This window comes from Macrobrachium nipponense, chromosome 20 (genome assembly GCF_015104395.2).
Source record: "Macrobrachium nipponense isolate FS-2020 chromosome 20, ASM1510439v2, whole genome shotgun sequence".
Taxonomy (NCBI): Eukaryota; Metazoa; Arthropoda; class Malacostraca; order Decapoda; family Palaemonidae; genus Macrobrachium; species Macrobrachium nipponense.
The window spans coordinates 21,839,350-21,854,234 of NC_061089.1; the positions used below are offsets into that span (position 1 = coordinate 21,839,350).

General features: G+C 36.4%; 3 protein-coding genes across 3 annotated transcripts; all 3 read left to right on the top strand.

Annotated features, from left to right (window-relative positions):
* The first annotated feature begins 1,981 nt into the window (after positions 1-1,981).
* Positions 1,982-3,221, top strand: LOC135220834 (uncharacterized). Its single transcript, XM_064258388.1, has 3 exons — positions 1,982-2,113; positions 2,339-2,449; positions 2,663-3,221. Exons 2-3 carry the CDS (start codon positions 2,344-2,346, stop codon positions 2,974-2,976), a joined length of 420 nt encoding a protein of 139 aa, XP_064114458.1. The 5' UTR covers positions 1,982-2,113; positions 2,339-2,343; the 3' UTR covers positions 2,977-3,221.
* Positions 3,222-8,306: 5,085 nt separating this feature from the next.
* Positions 8,307-9,631, top strand: LOC135223120 (uncharacterized). The gene is made up of 3 exons (XM_064261627.1): positions 8,307-8,431; positions 8,772-8,882; positions 9,078-9,631. The coding sequence occupies exons 2-3, from the start codon at positions 8,777-8,779 to the stop codon at positions 9,398-9,400; spliced, it is 429 nt and encodes a 142-aa protein (XP_064117697.1). The 5' UTR covers positions 8,307-8,431; positions 8,772-8,776; the 3' UTR covers positions 9,401-9,631.
* A 2,500-nt stretch (positions 9,632-12,131) lies between these two features.
* Positions 12,132-13,395, top strand: LOC135220838 (uncharacterized). Its single transcript, XM_064258401.1, has 3 exons — positions 12,132-12,261; positions 12,514-12,624; positions 12,837-13,395. The coding sequence occupies exons 2-3, from the start codon at positions 12,519-12,521 to the stop codon at positions 13,148-13,150; spliced, it is 420 nt and encodes a 139-aa protein (XP_064114471.1). The 5' UTR covers positions 12,132-12,261; positions 12,514-12,518; the 3' UTR covers positions 13,151-13,395.
* Positions 13,396-14,885: the final 1,490 nt, after the last annotated feature.

Below are 14,885 nucleotides of genomic sequence, written 5' to 3' on the forward strand. Positions count from 1 at the left end.
AATAATGTGAGTACTTCAAGGTTTATGGGTTACTGATTGTGTATCACAAAATTGTCCAAGATCTCAGTAAAAGAAAAAAAATGAAGAATTCTTCAGAATAATTTTGATTGATCTCCCATCATTAAAAAAGTGTATCATTGCATCACTTTTCGGAATCAGGGAAGGTCAAGAGTAAGGATAAGGACGGTAAAATGAAGAGAGAGGTTTTACATTCGGTGTGAGAAGAAGAAAAGGATAAAAAGGAAAACATTGAGAGAAATATGACTGTTAGAGAAGGCTTTTGTTTCATATTGATTATAATATCAAGTGAAAATTTCTTCAACTGTATTTTCCCACAAACTCCTCCAGAAGTTCATCAGCTGCTTCTTCCGTGACATTTCCCGCTTTCGTTTCCTTCAGTGAAAAAAGAAAGAAAAATATGTGTTCCACAAAATTTCGATTTTACTGTACGTGAATCATGGGCAATAATCGACGTGGATGGTGGCGCTGGTAGAACTCCGAATTTCATATATTTATATGATGTTATTCATCTACAGTTGATAATCATTTACACTGGACGTATATAAAGTTTATGTTACAGAATGCGTACGGGATAGCTCTGTGGCAGGTCTAAAACTTGTGTACGAAATCTCCAAAGTCGATGGGTTGTACGACTCGACCCACTAAACCATTTCTTGGTGACGGCTTCTGAAATGGAACAATTGCTTCAGCTCGGCTACGTGGAAGGCGATGTGCCCTCTTCTTTTACCTTCATGATTAGGAGATGCAGAGAAAGTGACATATTCCTCTCGTCAGATACTGCGCCGCTTACTGCAGTCGGGAAACGGAAGGATGGGCGAGAATTTTATCCTTCATTCTCATTGTCGGAGGTAAATTTTGTATATTCAGTGACTCTATGCACTATGGTGGTCACAGGTAGCAACTAAGATCTCAAGTGACTTTACTTTAATGGTGTATGAGGCCCAAGCTGTTTTGATGTTTTTCTCTGAATTGTTTAAATATATGTCCTCCTGTAGAAGGGGAGAAAGACGTCTGGAAAGATGGGTGTTCGTCATACCGACGGATAACTTAAGATATCCTCTATTTTTGGCATTTGAATCGCGATACGAAATTCGTCAGTTCAATTCTTGAAGATGATCGGTATATAATTTTTAATAATATTTGCAGAGATTTTAAATCTGTTCCTTTGCAAAGGTGACACCCGGCTACTAGATTAGTACATTAACGACGAGAATAAAAGACTCAATCGCATTCACAATTATGATTCATGAGGTAATGAGACATCGAAATACAATAACATCTGCGGTCCCAGCCCGGAGAAGAGTCTTACTTTTGAGACTCAGAGGTCTGGAAAAAACTAACACCTATTAATAAATAATAATAATATCCCATGGAAATAAACTTCATGAAATATATATACACCAGCGGTAATGTAAGATATATATATATATATTATACAATATTATATATATATATAGATATATATCATATATATATTTATATATAATGTGTGTATGTACGTGCACGTATGTATTAAGTTATCAGCATCATTGTCATCATCGTCGCCTTCAACACGAGTAATGCAAAGGGGCTGTTTTTTTTTTCTTGCATATATTCCAAAGGGCACTCATGACTACCATCCAATCTAACACTTCTCATTTAACTAGGTACGACTCTTGTAGCTTTTCTTGTACCCATTTCATTTCAACTTGAGAACTGCATGTAACTGAAGGTAGAATATCTGAAAGCCAATAAAGTGAATCACCTAACAGATATGAAGAAAGTTCGAATTTCCGCGACAATTTCCCATAACGCAAGACCACTCAACTTTTTACGGGCCACGCCAGGTAAGGAATGGAGGGGTGCTAGGGCAGGCGGGGAGGGAGCAACTAGACCTGTTTTGCCAACATAATATTTTGCTCCACCTTCCGACTTAGGTTAGTTCGACAGTTTCGTCACTAAGATTCCTGGGAATTTAGGAAAAGCGTAAAGATTGGTGTATCTGGCATCTCTCAAGATCTTCGCTCATCAGATATAAAGTCACAGGAACGTCGGTCAGCACAGATCACACCCAACGTCCTTCAGTGTAGCATCAACACTACAGTCAACTGAGGTGAGCATTCGAAAGCCCAACGATTCCATTATTTGTTTCTGATAAAACTTTTGGAAGAAATTTTGTTGCCAGCTTATTTGGCAAGTTCTCGTTGTGAACTCTACTTGTTACGTTTCGCAAAAGTATATTTTCGATATGAAGACATTTTTAATGAATAACCACAGCTGACAACCATACGATTTCATGAATTTCCACCTAATAATCACTAATGTCTTTCTGTTGCAGCCAAAATGAAATTCTTCATCGTCGCCTCATTCTGCGTGGCAGTTGCTCTCAGCCAGAATGTGATTCAGCCAAAACCAAATGTTCGAAATCTGCCTGCTGAAGTCCGCAAAGGTCAGTTTCAACCAAATCAATCTTGTATTAAGAAATACATACTTCCCTTTATATGGAAATATAATCATTAGTTAAGCGAAATCACTGAGTAATTATTCATTCGATTTATAAATTGACTAGTCACTTCATTCAACGAGTATAAAAAAAATGCGGTCCTTATTAAATTAATGGATATTCTTCTGAAACATTCTTTATATCTTTATGTTCTAACAGAGGCTCCAGGTCAATGCTACGGATTCACTGCCAAAAAGGCCTTCCCTGTTGGCCAGTCGTGGCCCCTGGCTCCCTTCTGTGGAAGAGCCACCTGCATTCAACATGAAGGCAAACTCTTCGAAAAGGTGGAAGACTGTGGCTTTGAGCCCAAGCCATCTCCCGGCTGCAGAGTCAAGAACGAAGCCGACCAAGCTAAGCCATACCCAGCCTGCTGCCCCGTGTACGAGTGCCAGCCAGGTGCCACCCTTCAGTACCCAACACCAGAAGAACTGAAGGCTGCTGCAGAGCAGGCTGCCAAGGCTGCACAAGGTTAAATATTCTCTCATTAAGATTCTAGTCTGTAACTGAAATGAATTCATGACGGATTGTATTTATTCAATGTATTTTCTCATCCTAATGTCAAGGACTATATTTCTAGGATCAAGTTTAGAAATCGAAATCTATTCTGTATGGAGACTTTCAGGGAAGACGTTATCTTACTAGAGAAAGAGCGACTTTTGCATCTCATTACATATTATATTTTTATACATATTTGTAAATAAAAAGAAATTGTTACAAACTTTTTAGTTTTTTGATCCATTGAACAAAATGATAAACTATCAAGAAGGAATATGAAAATATAGTACTTTTGTTACCATACATAGAGAAAATGTGTTCCGAAACTCTTGGCAACATGTCTATATGAATATAACGCCGTTTCTCAGAACACAATCACAAATATGCGTTATCTACCAAATTGTGGATGTGCTGAAGGTTTGACGATTTATGCTCTACTTCAGAAGTTGGAGACGGGAATAGTGGTGGGTCGTGAACCCCTTTTGGAAGAAAATAGCCTCCAAAAGGCATATGAATCTCTCTCTCTGGAGGCCAAGGGAAACAATATACGTCATTTTTAACGAGGACTGATCTTGTGATGTTAGAAGTGACATACTCTGAATATCGCTGCCATAGGAAGTGCCATGTTTTTGGGGCATACATATTTTTGTACCTCGAGTCAGATGGATGCGGTCCTGGTAAATGCTTGTTGACCCCTTTGTTGGACGAAATGTCCCTTCAATGGTAAATAAAGTACTTCTCCTGAGGACCAAAGCAATCAACGGTAAATAAAATTAACAGCATCCTCACTATAAGAGCAGCTTTTTCACTATTCTGCATGGTGTGCAAGGCACCAAGTTCGAACAATAAGTAACAGAGAAGGAGGAGAAGAACACATAAAGTGATCTTATATATGGAATGGAAAAGGCTTTGGATAGCTCATCCCCCCCTACTTTTCTGAAAAGCTAATATACAATGTCTTTCTTTGGGCATCCGCAGACACCGGCGTGCCTATACTCAGTCTTTTGCAAATGCAGTGCAAAAAACATCAAGTGGAATATTAAAAACTTATTGGTCCTAGGTATCAATCCTGTGATCGTTTACTAAATGCCTATCGAGGACGTCAGCTGCCAGGGTTTCTCATTCATACACAACTACCTGACCTCGCCCTGAATGTATCATTTGAATTTCTAAGACTTCCATAAACTTCTTGTTGATAACGAAAAGATCAGTGCTTACACTATAAAAGTAGGCTCGGTTTTGCTGGAAGCTGTTCTGCTTCTAGTTACTTCATATCTACTGTTGTTATTATTTCCGAAACGATTGATCTTAAAGCATAACAGAGGAAGAGCGTAAATAAATCTCTAATTTCATTTATTCTATCATGTTGTTCAGTTACAACTATTATAAGATATCCCTATGTATTTATTCTAGTTGAATCCTTGATATGGATATTGTCTCATCTGGCAACTGTCAAATAAAGCTTTGCGTCACTGGAAATGAACTCGTTTAGCTCTGGGCACTTGACGCTTTTTTTTCTATGAATAGTCTCAATGCGAGTTGACTAGTAATAGCTTCCGTTGCAACAATTAATAGCGCAATCGAAGGGTAGTCCGGATTTTATTCATTTATCCTTGAAGAGAGTAACGAACCGCAGGTTTTTATATCCTTATTTGTCTCGAAAAGAATTACGTTGATCTTAAGAACGAGACAAATCGAATTATTTTAGCGATGGTGATACTTTGAGCCACTAAATTAAAACTTGGGAATTTTGCCACCAGACTTAACAGCAAGATTTTTTCATTCCTCAACAGCATAATAGTCTGTCGTTTTGATATCGCGAAGTTAAAGGAAAAGAAAGCTTGTCTGACATCGTTTCGCTCGAACGTGAATAAAAAAATTTTTAATGATGAGAGGGCAATGTCGTAAAAACAAAGACAGCTATCACACTGTAAAGCCCGTGTATTTACTAATGTGTACACACGCTCACACACCCACACAAAAGCAATATATATATTATATATATATATATAGATAGATATATATATAGATATATATATATATATACTATATATATATATATATATATATATATTATATATATATATATATATATATATATATATATATATATAATATATGAGATTGTAGTTCACAGCGGAAAACAAAAGCTGGAAATCCTTTTAGCCCAACAATTTCGGCCTCCACTGGCCCTTATCGAGATATCTTAATAACCGATAAGGGCCAGTGGAGGTAAAAACTGTTGAGCTAAAAGGAATTTCAGCTTTTTTCTTCCCTTGTGGACTGCAACCATATACATCCATCGTTATGAAAAAGAAAGACTAAACCCCATATATATATATATATATATATATATATATATATATATATATATATATACATATATATACATATGTGTGTGTATATATATATATATATATATATATATATATATATATATATATATATATATATATATTAATACTTATATATATACATACATCATATATATATATAATTAATATTATATATATATAGATGAATAGATAGATATATGTATATTATATATTATATATATATATATATATATATATATATATATATATATATATATTACCCTGTTCCAGACCTGGGTATCTTGAAAGGGTTTGGTAGCAATGATCCGTGCAGCTAAGCACTGGAATAACATCCATTTTCTCTCTCATTCCAACATCCCCCCCCCTTTTCCTCTCCTCTCTCTCTCTCCCCCCCCTTTCCCTCTCTCTCTCTCTCGTCTCTCTCTCTCTCTCTCTCTCACCTCTCACTCTCTCTCTCTCTCTCTCTCTCTCTACATTACCTAAGGTCATTAAATCCGACTCGTCAACTACAAAAATACATTTATTTAAGAGCAAAGTATTAGCTAAATAAATCAGATAGCCCACTACATATTTCTCCTACAATAACCAACATTATTTTAGTCATAAAACTAGACAAGTTATAGCAGTCTAGTAACAACACGAAACATATCAGCTCCTCTTTGTCTCAGAACCGCCTATAAGAAAACAGGAGGACACATCGATAGGCAAAAGATTAAAAAGCAAAATCAAAAGGTCAAATAGAATAAAACATCTTTGAAATAATATTCAAAATACAGTCAAGCCACACTTTTGGGCAAAGAATAAGTATGCTTACCCATTCAACACAGATTATACACACTTCACTAAAAATACTAATGAAGAGGCCATCTTGGCCCTTTGACGACTCTATAGCGATCTCCCCTCTTGACTAACTTACTTTCTCATTATGTAGGGAAGAAGCTCGCCCGCACGCACGAACTAACACACATTGTTCACACCCAAGAAACCGCCTCAAACCAGATCAGAAGGCACCTCTGAATCAAGCTCCCGTGCATAGAAACAGGACGTGGTCTGATCTGCACAGACAGCAACTTCGACATCGTGCCACCCAACAAGACATGTCAGCACTTCGAAAGCTTGTCACTTTGGGCCACACTGTTTCCAAGAAGAAGCTAAACGGATGATCCCTACATTCTAGGAATGTCACAGCACATCACATCCTCTCACTCAGAAAGAAAAGACACAAATCGCATTCACAACAGTGTCTTAAATATATTGTCTTAATTATTCCTAGTTGCATATATATATATATATACTATATACTATATATATATATATATATATATATCACTATATATTTATATAAGTATATATGCATATGTATATATCATATATATATATATATATATATATATATATATATATATATTTATATATATATATGAATAACTTGATCACGAAGTATATAAAACGTGATGCTATGTATAAATAAAGGTTTATTGCCACGAAAGAAAAAATGAAAAAAGCGAGATAGCCAAGTTTTTTCGGTCCTATTCGGACCCTTTACTGAGGCAAACTGATTTTACAAAGAACAACACAGTCAAAAGAAGGCTTAATATACAAACTGACACTACCAGATTAGCCATAAGGGCGATATTTCACTCTACAGAAAGGAGGAGTCACAAGAGGCTAGCCACACCTTGAAGGTTACCCGCAGTAAACAAGTGATTCTTCCAGAAAACAGTACATTTTGAAAAAAACACGGGAACATATACAATTTAATATCATGAATTTTTTACACAAATTTTCCCAACAAAAATTATTATTAATGAAAAGACGAAAGAAAATATAAATATATATATATCGAGCAAGAGAAAGAGGGAGAGAGAATATCGAACCAGAGAGAGAGAGAGAGAGAGAGAGAGAGACAGAGAGAGAGAGAGAGAGAGAGAAAGAAATAATAACTATATACATGTGGGACTAATTTATTAGTTGTTCTTTTATTTTGAGGTCCTTCATAAACATCTTACAAATATATGGGTCCAAATGGTACATTCCCAGACTAAGATTTAGGTTGTTTTTATTAGTGATTTGTATAATTGCCGATTCCAGTAAATTTCTTGAAACCTAATCATTAGATCTAGCAATTACCGAGGTATCACCCCAATTAATACAATGAGATTTTTCACTCAGATGGATAAACAGTGCATTTGAAGTCTGGGCTGTTCTAACTGAATACATATGCTGCTTAATCCGAACACATAAATTTTTACTAGACTGACCAACGTAAAACGATGGGCAATCCTTACACGGAATTTTATAAATGATGTTGTTATTTGTTACGGGACTATTCTTAATTAGCATATCTTTTTTTAATTTTTTCCTTCGTGGCAAAAAAAAACCTTTATATATATATATATATATATATACGTATGTGTGTGTGTGTGTGTGTGTGTCAGTGCGCCTATGTGCCTGTATTAGTGGTATATATATATATATATATATATATATATACATATATATAGATATATATATATATATATTGAAGTACTGAATTAAGTTAAGTGGTGCAGAGCGCACCAAAATTTATCATAATTTGATATTAGAATGAATCGTTCGAATAATTGATTTTAAGAGACAAAACAAAAGCTTTAGCCATTCTAGGAAAAGATTCTTCCACCGGGGTATACGGTACGCTGACATGACTAGTGGGTAGGGAGGCAGCTCCTCAGCCGGTTTTTGCAAGCTCTTGGCATCGGGATTTTGCCTCGTTTTCGGTATGCGATTTCGTAACTCAGGTTCCTGGGAATTTACTGAACGTTGCTGGTGCCGAAAAGTCGTTAGTTTCTGCTTCGTAAAAAGCTTGCATTTAATAACACATAATGCTTTCCTTCAACTCTTTGTTTACTCAATTACAAAATGAATAAAACCTTCATCAAACTCTTATATGAACGGGACATGGATACCACGATGACATAAGATGAAGAGTGAACTTTGGAGTATCTGGCATCTCCCAAGATCGTCCAACATTGGATATAAACATTCGCAGGATCCTTGGTCGGTACAGAATACAGAGATTACCCTTCAGTGTGTAGCATCAACACTACAGTGACACAAGGTAGGTAGTCAAAAGGATGGCTAATTTGTATTAATGTATTGTTTCAACCCTAAACAATGAATATTTTCACAATATACCTTTTCTTTATTTTATCTTTGAAAACAATATTGCCTAAAGATTCTGAGCAACTATTCTTGATATCATGAAAATCATAATAAGGATTTCTGACCATCTTCATTTAATAAAATTGTATAGAAATGAGATATTTTTCTGAGTACTTCAATAAGGATGAAGAAACATATAGTTACCCTCATTCAGAAGTAACATTTTAATCTGCCAACGATTACAGTGTCAAGTTAGGTTATCAATAGGTAAAAAAAATTTGTCCTTTCTGTTCCAGCCAAAATGAAATTCCTAATTGTAGCCTCCCTCTGCGTTGCTGTGGCTCTTAGTCAGAACGTGGTTCAGCCAAAACCAAATGTCCGAAATTTGCCTGCTGAAGTCCGCCCAGGTTAGTATCTATCAACAATATTTAATGTTTAAAAGATGTTTTTTTTAACATAAATATGGATATCATTATTAATCAAATGCAATTAGCTTTTTTATTCTTAAATAATGAATCAATAATTGTTTATGTTGCAGTCAAAGACAGAAAATTAACGTTTGTGATTAATTTATACTATTGATTTCTTTTCCTATTAAACAGAGGCTCAAGGTCAATGCTACGGATTCACAGCCAAAAAGGCCTTCCCTGTTGGCCAGTCTTGGTCCTTGGCTCCCTTCTGTGGAAGAGCCACCTGCATTCAGCACGAGGGAAAACTCTTCGAAAAGGTGGAAGACTGTGGCTTTGAGCCCAAGCCATCTCCCGGCTGCAGAGTCAAGAACGAAGCCGACCAAGCTAAGCCATACCCAGCCTGCTGCCCCGTGTACGAGTGCCAGCCAGGTGCCACCCTTCAGTACCCAACCCCAGAAGAACTGAGGGCTGCCGCACAGCAGGCTGCCAAGGCTGCACAAGGCGCCCAGGGATAAGAGGTTTCTCAGAGTCGATCCAGTCCACTTCCCAAGGAAAAATTAATCGAAATAATTTATGAATAACTGTATATACGTATATAAATTAACAAGAATTCAGGGTGTCATGCATAAATAAAGTGCCAGTAAGCATTTCACGAAAATGAATGAAATAAAAATGACTATACAGAGAATTTGTATACGTATTAATAATGAAAATTTAAAAAATCTCAAATTTATTACCTATTTCTAAACCTTTTATTACAAATCACTTTATTTAGAAATTTCTCTGAAATTCATTGCAACATTGCAGTAGAAACAAGCTTATCATTGATCTGCTACTTACTTGCAAGAAAAAGAAAAATATTTCATTGTGAAATGAATGCAGTTAAATAACTGAGAATGTTTTTGTATTAAGGACTCGTCTTACACCTTTCCTCTTATATCTTCAACTACTTTCTTTCATTTGAAAATTAGTATAACAGCGCTGTAAATCTTACAATAACTAAGATTTTTAATTTATATAAATAATTATCTTAAAGGAAATATAATCTGATATAAAGGCATTGAATAAGGAAATGAGATTTCATACATTATATTTTGCAATGATTTTAAGTAATCTTTTGGTTATTACCCGCAGTCATTAAAAAGGAAAACTTTAGCTTCGAGAAGCAAAAGGACGAATAACTATCACCCAAAGGCATTTCTTCATATCCAACATATTTGTAAATCTATTGAAAGTATATTAAAACTTTATGAAACAGCACAGATAAAAGATTAAAAGTTTACGGGTTAGTTACGCATACAGTCGATTTCATGATAGGCAGCTATGGTAGTGGATGGGTTTATGGGTTTGCTGTTTGTGTATCCCTGAATTGTTCGCTACCTCAGTAAAAAATAAATAAATAAATAAAAAATATAAAAAAAATCTTCACAAAATTTTTAAATTAAGGAACGACTTGTTTGATCTCTCATCATAAAAATCATAATCCTTTTGCCAAGAGTACGTATTAGAGGGAATATAAAAAAGAATGTCAAAGGAGGCTTTCCATATTGATTTTTAATATCTGTGAAAGTTCCTGCAATTCTATTTTCCACCAAACTCCTAAAGAACTTCTTCAACTGCTTCTTTCCTCACATCTTTCCCTGCTTTCGTGTCCTTTTAAGTTTCCGTCATTGAGAAGCTAACGATTTTATTTTGCAAACGAAAACAATACCATTTCTCCCGAGAAAAAGAGTAACAGAAAAATAATGGTGACGTAGAAGATGGCACTTGTGGAACTTTTGACTTCAGATGTTTTTTACAATATTATTCAGCTACAGTTCACAGTGACTTATATTGGAATGTATTCTTTTAGTCCTTGGGTGTACGCTACGGCCCGCTAACCATTTCTTGGAATCGACTTCTGCGTTGCTTCAGCTGTGCTTGAATGGGAGGGGTGTGTCATCTTCGCTCATCCCGTAACTAGGAGAGAGCTGCTCTCATGTATTACGCCGCGTACTGTTGTAAAGACGTTCTTTGTGTTCATCTTCGGTAGTTAATTCTGTATATTCTCAGCGTCTACGAACTGTAGCCACGGCGGTCAAGGTGGTATCTAAGATTTCAAGTGACTGCAATAGTTTATAAAGCCCAAGTTGTTCCGATGTTTTTCCCTGAATTACTTCAATATTGAGCTCTCCTGTAGATGAGAAGAGAGACGTCTGGAGAAACGAGTTGTCGTCATCCTGACGTATGACTGAAGGTATCCTTTCTTTTCGGCATTGAAATCACTATATCATTCTAATCTTCAAATCTACGGGAAGAGCGGCAGGATATCTTTTTATTTTATAATATTTTTAGATATTTTAAATCTGTTACTTTTACAACTATATCAGTTAATTATATCAATTAACAACGATAGTAATCCCCTTCAGATTATTATTCATGAAATAATGAGCTGTGGGAAACAAAATCAAATCGTTAGTAGATTTTAGATTACATATATTCTTTTGTATGAAGTGTTAATTTCTGTTTACCCTATGGAAATAAATTTCATAATACATGATATATACACATACATACATACATACATACATACATACTACAGACATACATACATACATACATAACATACATTAACATATAATTATATATAATATATCTATTAATATATTATAATTATAGATTATACACATATACATACTTATTATACATACACACACACACACACACACACACACACATATATATATATATATATATATATATATGTGTGTGTGTGTGTGTGTGTGTGCGTGTGTATACGTATATATAAATATCGTCATCATTATCTTATTATCACCTCCAACGCCAGGTGAAACAAAGGGAAGGTTTCATGCCTTTCTTTTGCTCTATGTATATAACATAAATCAATTCTATCCATCTTATATTCTAACACTTCTCATTGAAATATACGAGAATCTTGCAACTCTTCTGGTACCCATATCATTTGAACTTTGGTAAAGCATGTAGCTGAAAATAGAATACAAGAAAGGTTGTCAGCTGAAGCACCTGACAAATATGAAGAAAGTTCAAATTTCCACGCAAATGTTCCCGAAACGAAAGATAAGTCAAATTTTCTCGGGCCATGCTCAGCAAGGCCGGGAGGTCTTCCCGGCCAGACTGCAGGGAGGGAGCAACTAGACCTGTTTTTTACATGGGCGTTATTTTGCGCCACTTACCGGTTTTAAGTCACACCATTTCGTCACTAGGATTCCTGGGAATTTGGAAAAGCGTAAACATTGGGGTGTCTGGCATCTCTCTAGATCTTCGTCCATTGGATATAAACAGCCACAGGAACGTTGTTCAGCACAGAACACACCGATCGCCTTTCAGTGTAGCATCACCACTACAGTCAGCTAAGGTGAGTATTCGATAAAACAAACGGTGCCATTATTTGCTACTGATAAAACTTTTAGAATTCTACTTATTACGTTTCACAAAATCCATATTCATGTAAATTGTTTATAATAAAGTCAGAAAGTGTAACATTTCATTATGGAATATTGTTTAAAAGAGTATACCGAAAGGAAGACATATCTGATGAACAACCACTGCTTATAACGATACTATTTCGAAAATTGCCATCTAATAATCGCTAATCTTTCTCTTGCAGCCAAAATGAAATTCTTCATCATCGCCTCATTCTGCGTGGCAGTTGCTCTCAGCCAGGGTGTGATTCAGCCAAAACCAAATGTTCGAAATCTGCCTGCTGAAGTCCGCAAAGGTAGGTTTCACCAAGATCAGTCTTGTGTTAAGAAATACATTCTTCCCTTTATATGGAAAGATAATCATCAATTAAGCAAAATCATTGAGTAATTATTCATTCGATTTGTCTACTGACTAGTCATGACGTTCAAGGAATATAAAAAAATTCGGTCCTTATAAAATTGATGGATACTTCTCTGAAACATTCTTTATATCTTTATGTTCTAACAGAGGCTCCAGGTCAATGCTACGGATTCACTGCTAAAAAGGCCTTCCCTGTGGGCCAGTCTTGGCCCCTGGCTCCCTTCTGTGGAAGAGCCACCTGCATTCAACATGAAGGTAAACTCTTTGAAAAGGTGGAAGACTGTGGCTTTGAGCCCAAGCCATCTCCCGGTTGCAGAGTCAAGAACGAGGCCGACCAAGCTAAGCCCTATCCAGCCTGCTGCCCCGTGTACGAGTGCCAGCCAGGTGCCACACTCCAGTACCCAACACCAGAAGAACTGAAGGCTGCCGCAGAGCAGGCTGCCAAGGCTGCACAAGGTTAAATATTCTCTCATAAAGGTTCTAGTCTATAACTGAAATCAATTCATGAAGGACTGTATTTATTCAATGTATTTTCTCATCCTAATGTCAAAGACTATATTTTTGTGATCAAGTTTAGAAATCAAAATCAATTCTGTGAAAGGACTTTCAGGGAAGAAATGATCTTACAAGAGAAAAGGCGCATTTTGTATATCATTAAATATTATATTTTTATACATGTTTGAAAATAAAAAGAAATTGTTACGGACTTCTGAGTTTCTCTGATCCATTTAACAAAATGACAGACTATCAAGAAGGAATATGGAAAAAAGGACTTTTGTTACCAAGTATAAAGAAAATGTTCCAAAACTCTTGGTAACAAGTTTATATCAATATAACGTCAATTCTCAGTACACACGCACAATTATGCGTAACTGCCTAATTGTGGATGTGCTGAAGGTCTGAGAATTTGATGCACTACTTCAGAAGTTGGAGAAGGGCATAGTAGTGGGTCGCGAACCCCCTCTGGAAGAAAATGACCTCCAAGTGGCATATGAGTCTCTCTTTCTGTAGGCCAAGGGCAACAATATATGTCATTTTTAACGAGGACTGCTCCTGTGGTGGTAGAAGTGACATGATCTGAATATCGCTGCCATAGGAAGTGCCATGTTTTTGGGGCATACATATTTTTGTACCTCGAGTCAGATGAGCTCCTGGTAAATGCTTGTGGACCCCTTTGTAAGAGTAAATGTCCTTTAAATGGTAAATAAAGCCTTCTCCTGAGGACCAGAGCAATCAACGGGAAATAAAATGAACAGCATCCTCACTGTAAGAACAGCATCCTCACTATTCTTCATAGTACGCAAGGCACCAATTATGAACAATAAGTATAACAGAGTAGGAGGATAACAAACATAAAGTGATCTATATATTGAATGAAAAAGGCTTTGGATAGCTCATCCCTCTCACATTTTTTAAAAGCTAATATATAATGTCCTACGGGGGATTCTGTCTTGATACCGCCGCAGACACCGGCACGCTTATCCTCAGTCTTTTGCAAATACATTGCAATAAAATCAAATGGAATATTAAAAACTTATTGTTCCTAGGTATCAATCCAATGATTTACTTACTTTTACTTTATCTCCTCGCCACTAGCTAGTGGCATAAGGCTGGTACAGTTCCTCTCCATCTGTCTCTATCTTGAACCATTTCCTTCGCTTCCTCTAGGTTCTGGATTTCATCTTTAAGATCTCTGACAATTATGTCTATCCACCTCGTTCTTGTCCTACCCAGCGGTCTTCTTCCTGTTTGTACTGCTCTCAGTGCTTTCCTAGGGTCTCTATTCCCATCCATCCTCTTAACATTTCCAAACCATTTCAGCCTTCCCTTCATCAGCCTGATACTGACTGGCATCTGGACTGACAGTACCACTGCAATAAATATTCTCATCTTAGTTTTCAAGCTGACTTCATGCCTTGACTACACGTTTCTTCTCAGAACTTCAAAAGCCCTTGCTGCTCTAGTTTTATTCTTGGTATATCCTCCGTTTCTTCCCGTCTGCTGTTTCCACACTTCCCAAGTGTCCTGTCCTCTGATTGACATATCTTCCATGTGCACCCAACCGTCATTCCTACTCACAACCATGATCTCGCTCTTCTTTATGCTGATGTTCAAGCCAAAATTCTGGGTCTCTGTCTCCGTCCTCATTTCCATACCTAGCAGCACCAGCCACGTATCAGCAAACAATGCAACATC

Bases quoted from the DNA above. Each gene is read 5' to 3' on its own strand.
- LOC135220834 (XM_064258388.1), top strand. From the start codon at position 2,344: ATGAAATTCTTCATCGTCGCCTCATTCTGCGTGGCAGTTGCTCTCAGC. The intron at 2,450-2,662 runs GTCAGTTTCAAC...ATGTTCTAACAG, and splicing joins GCCTGCTGAAGTCCGCAAAG to AGGCTCCAGGTCAATGCTAC.
- LOC135223120 (XM_064261627.1), top strand. From the start codon at position 8,777: ATGAAATTCCTAATTGTAGCCTCCCTCTGCGTTGCTGTGGCTCTTAGT. The intron at 8,883-9,077 runs GTTAGTATCTAT...CCTATTAAACAG, and splicing joins GCCTGCTGAAGTCCGCCCAG to AGGCTCAAGGTCAATGCTAC.
- LOC135220838 (XM_064258401.1), top strand. From the start codon at position 12,519: ATGAAATTCTTCATCATCGCCTCATTCTGCGTGGCAGTTGCTCTCAGC. The intron at 12,625-12,836 runs GTAGGTTTCACC...ATGTTCTAACAG, and splicing joins GCCTGCTGAAGTCCGCAAAG to AGGCTCCAGGTCAATGCTAC.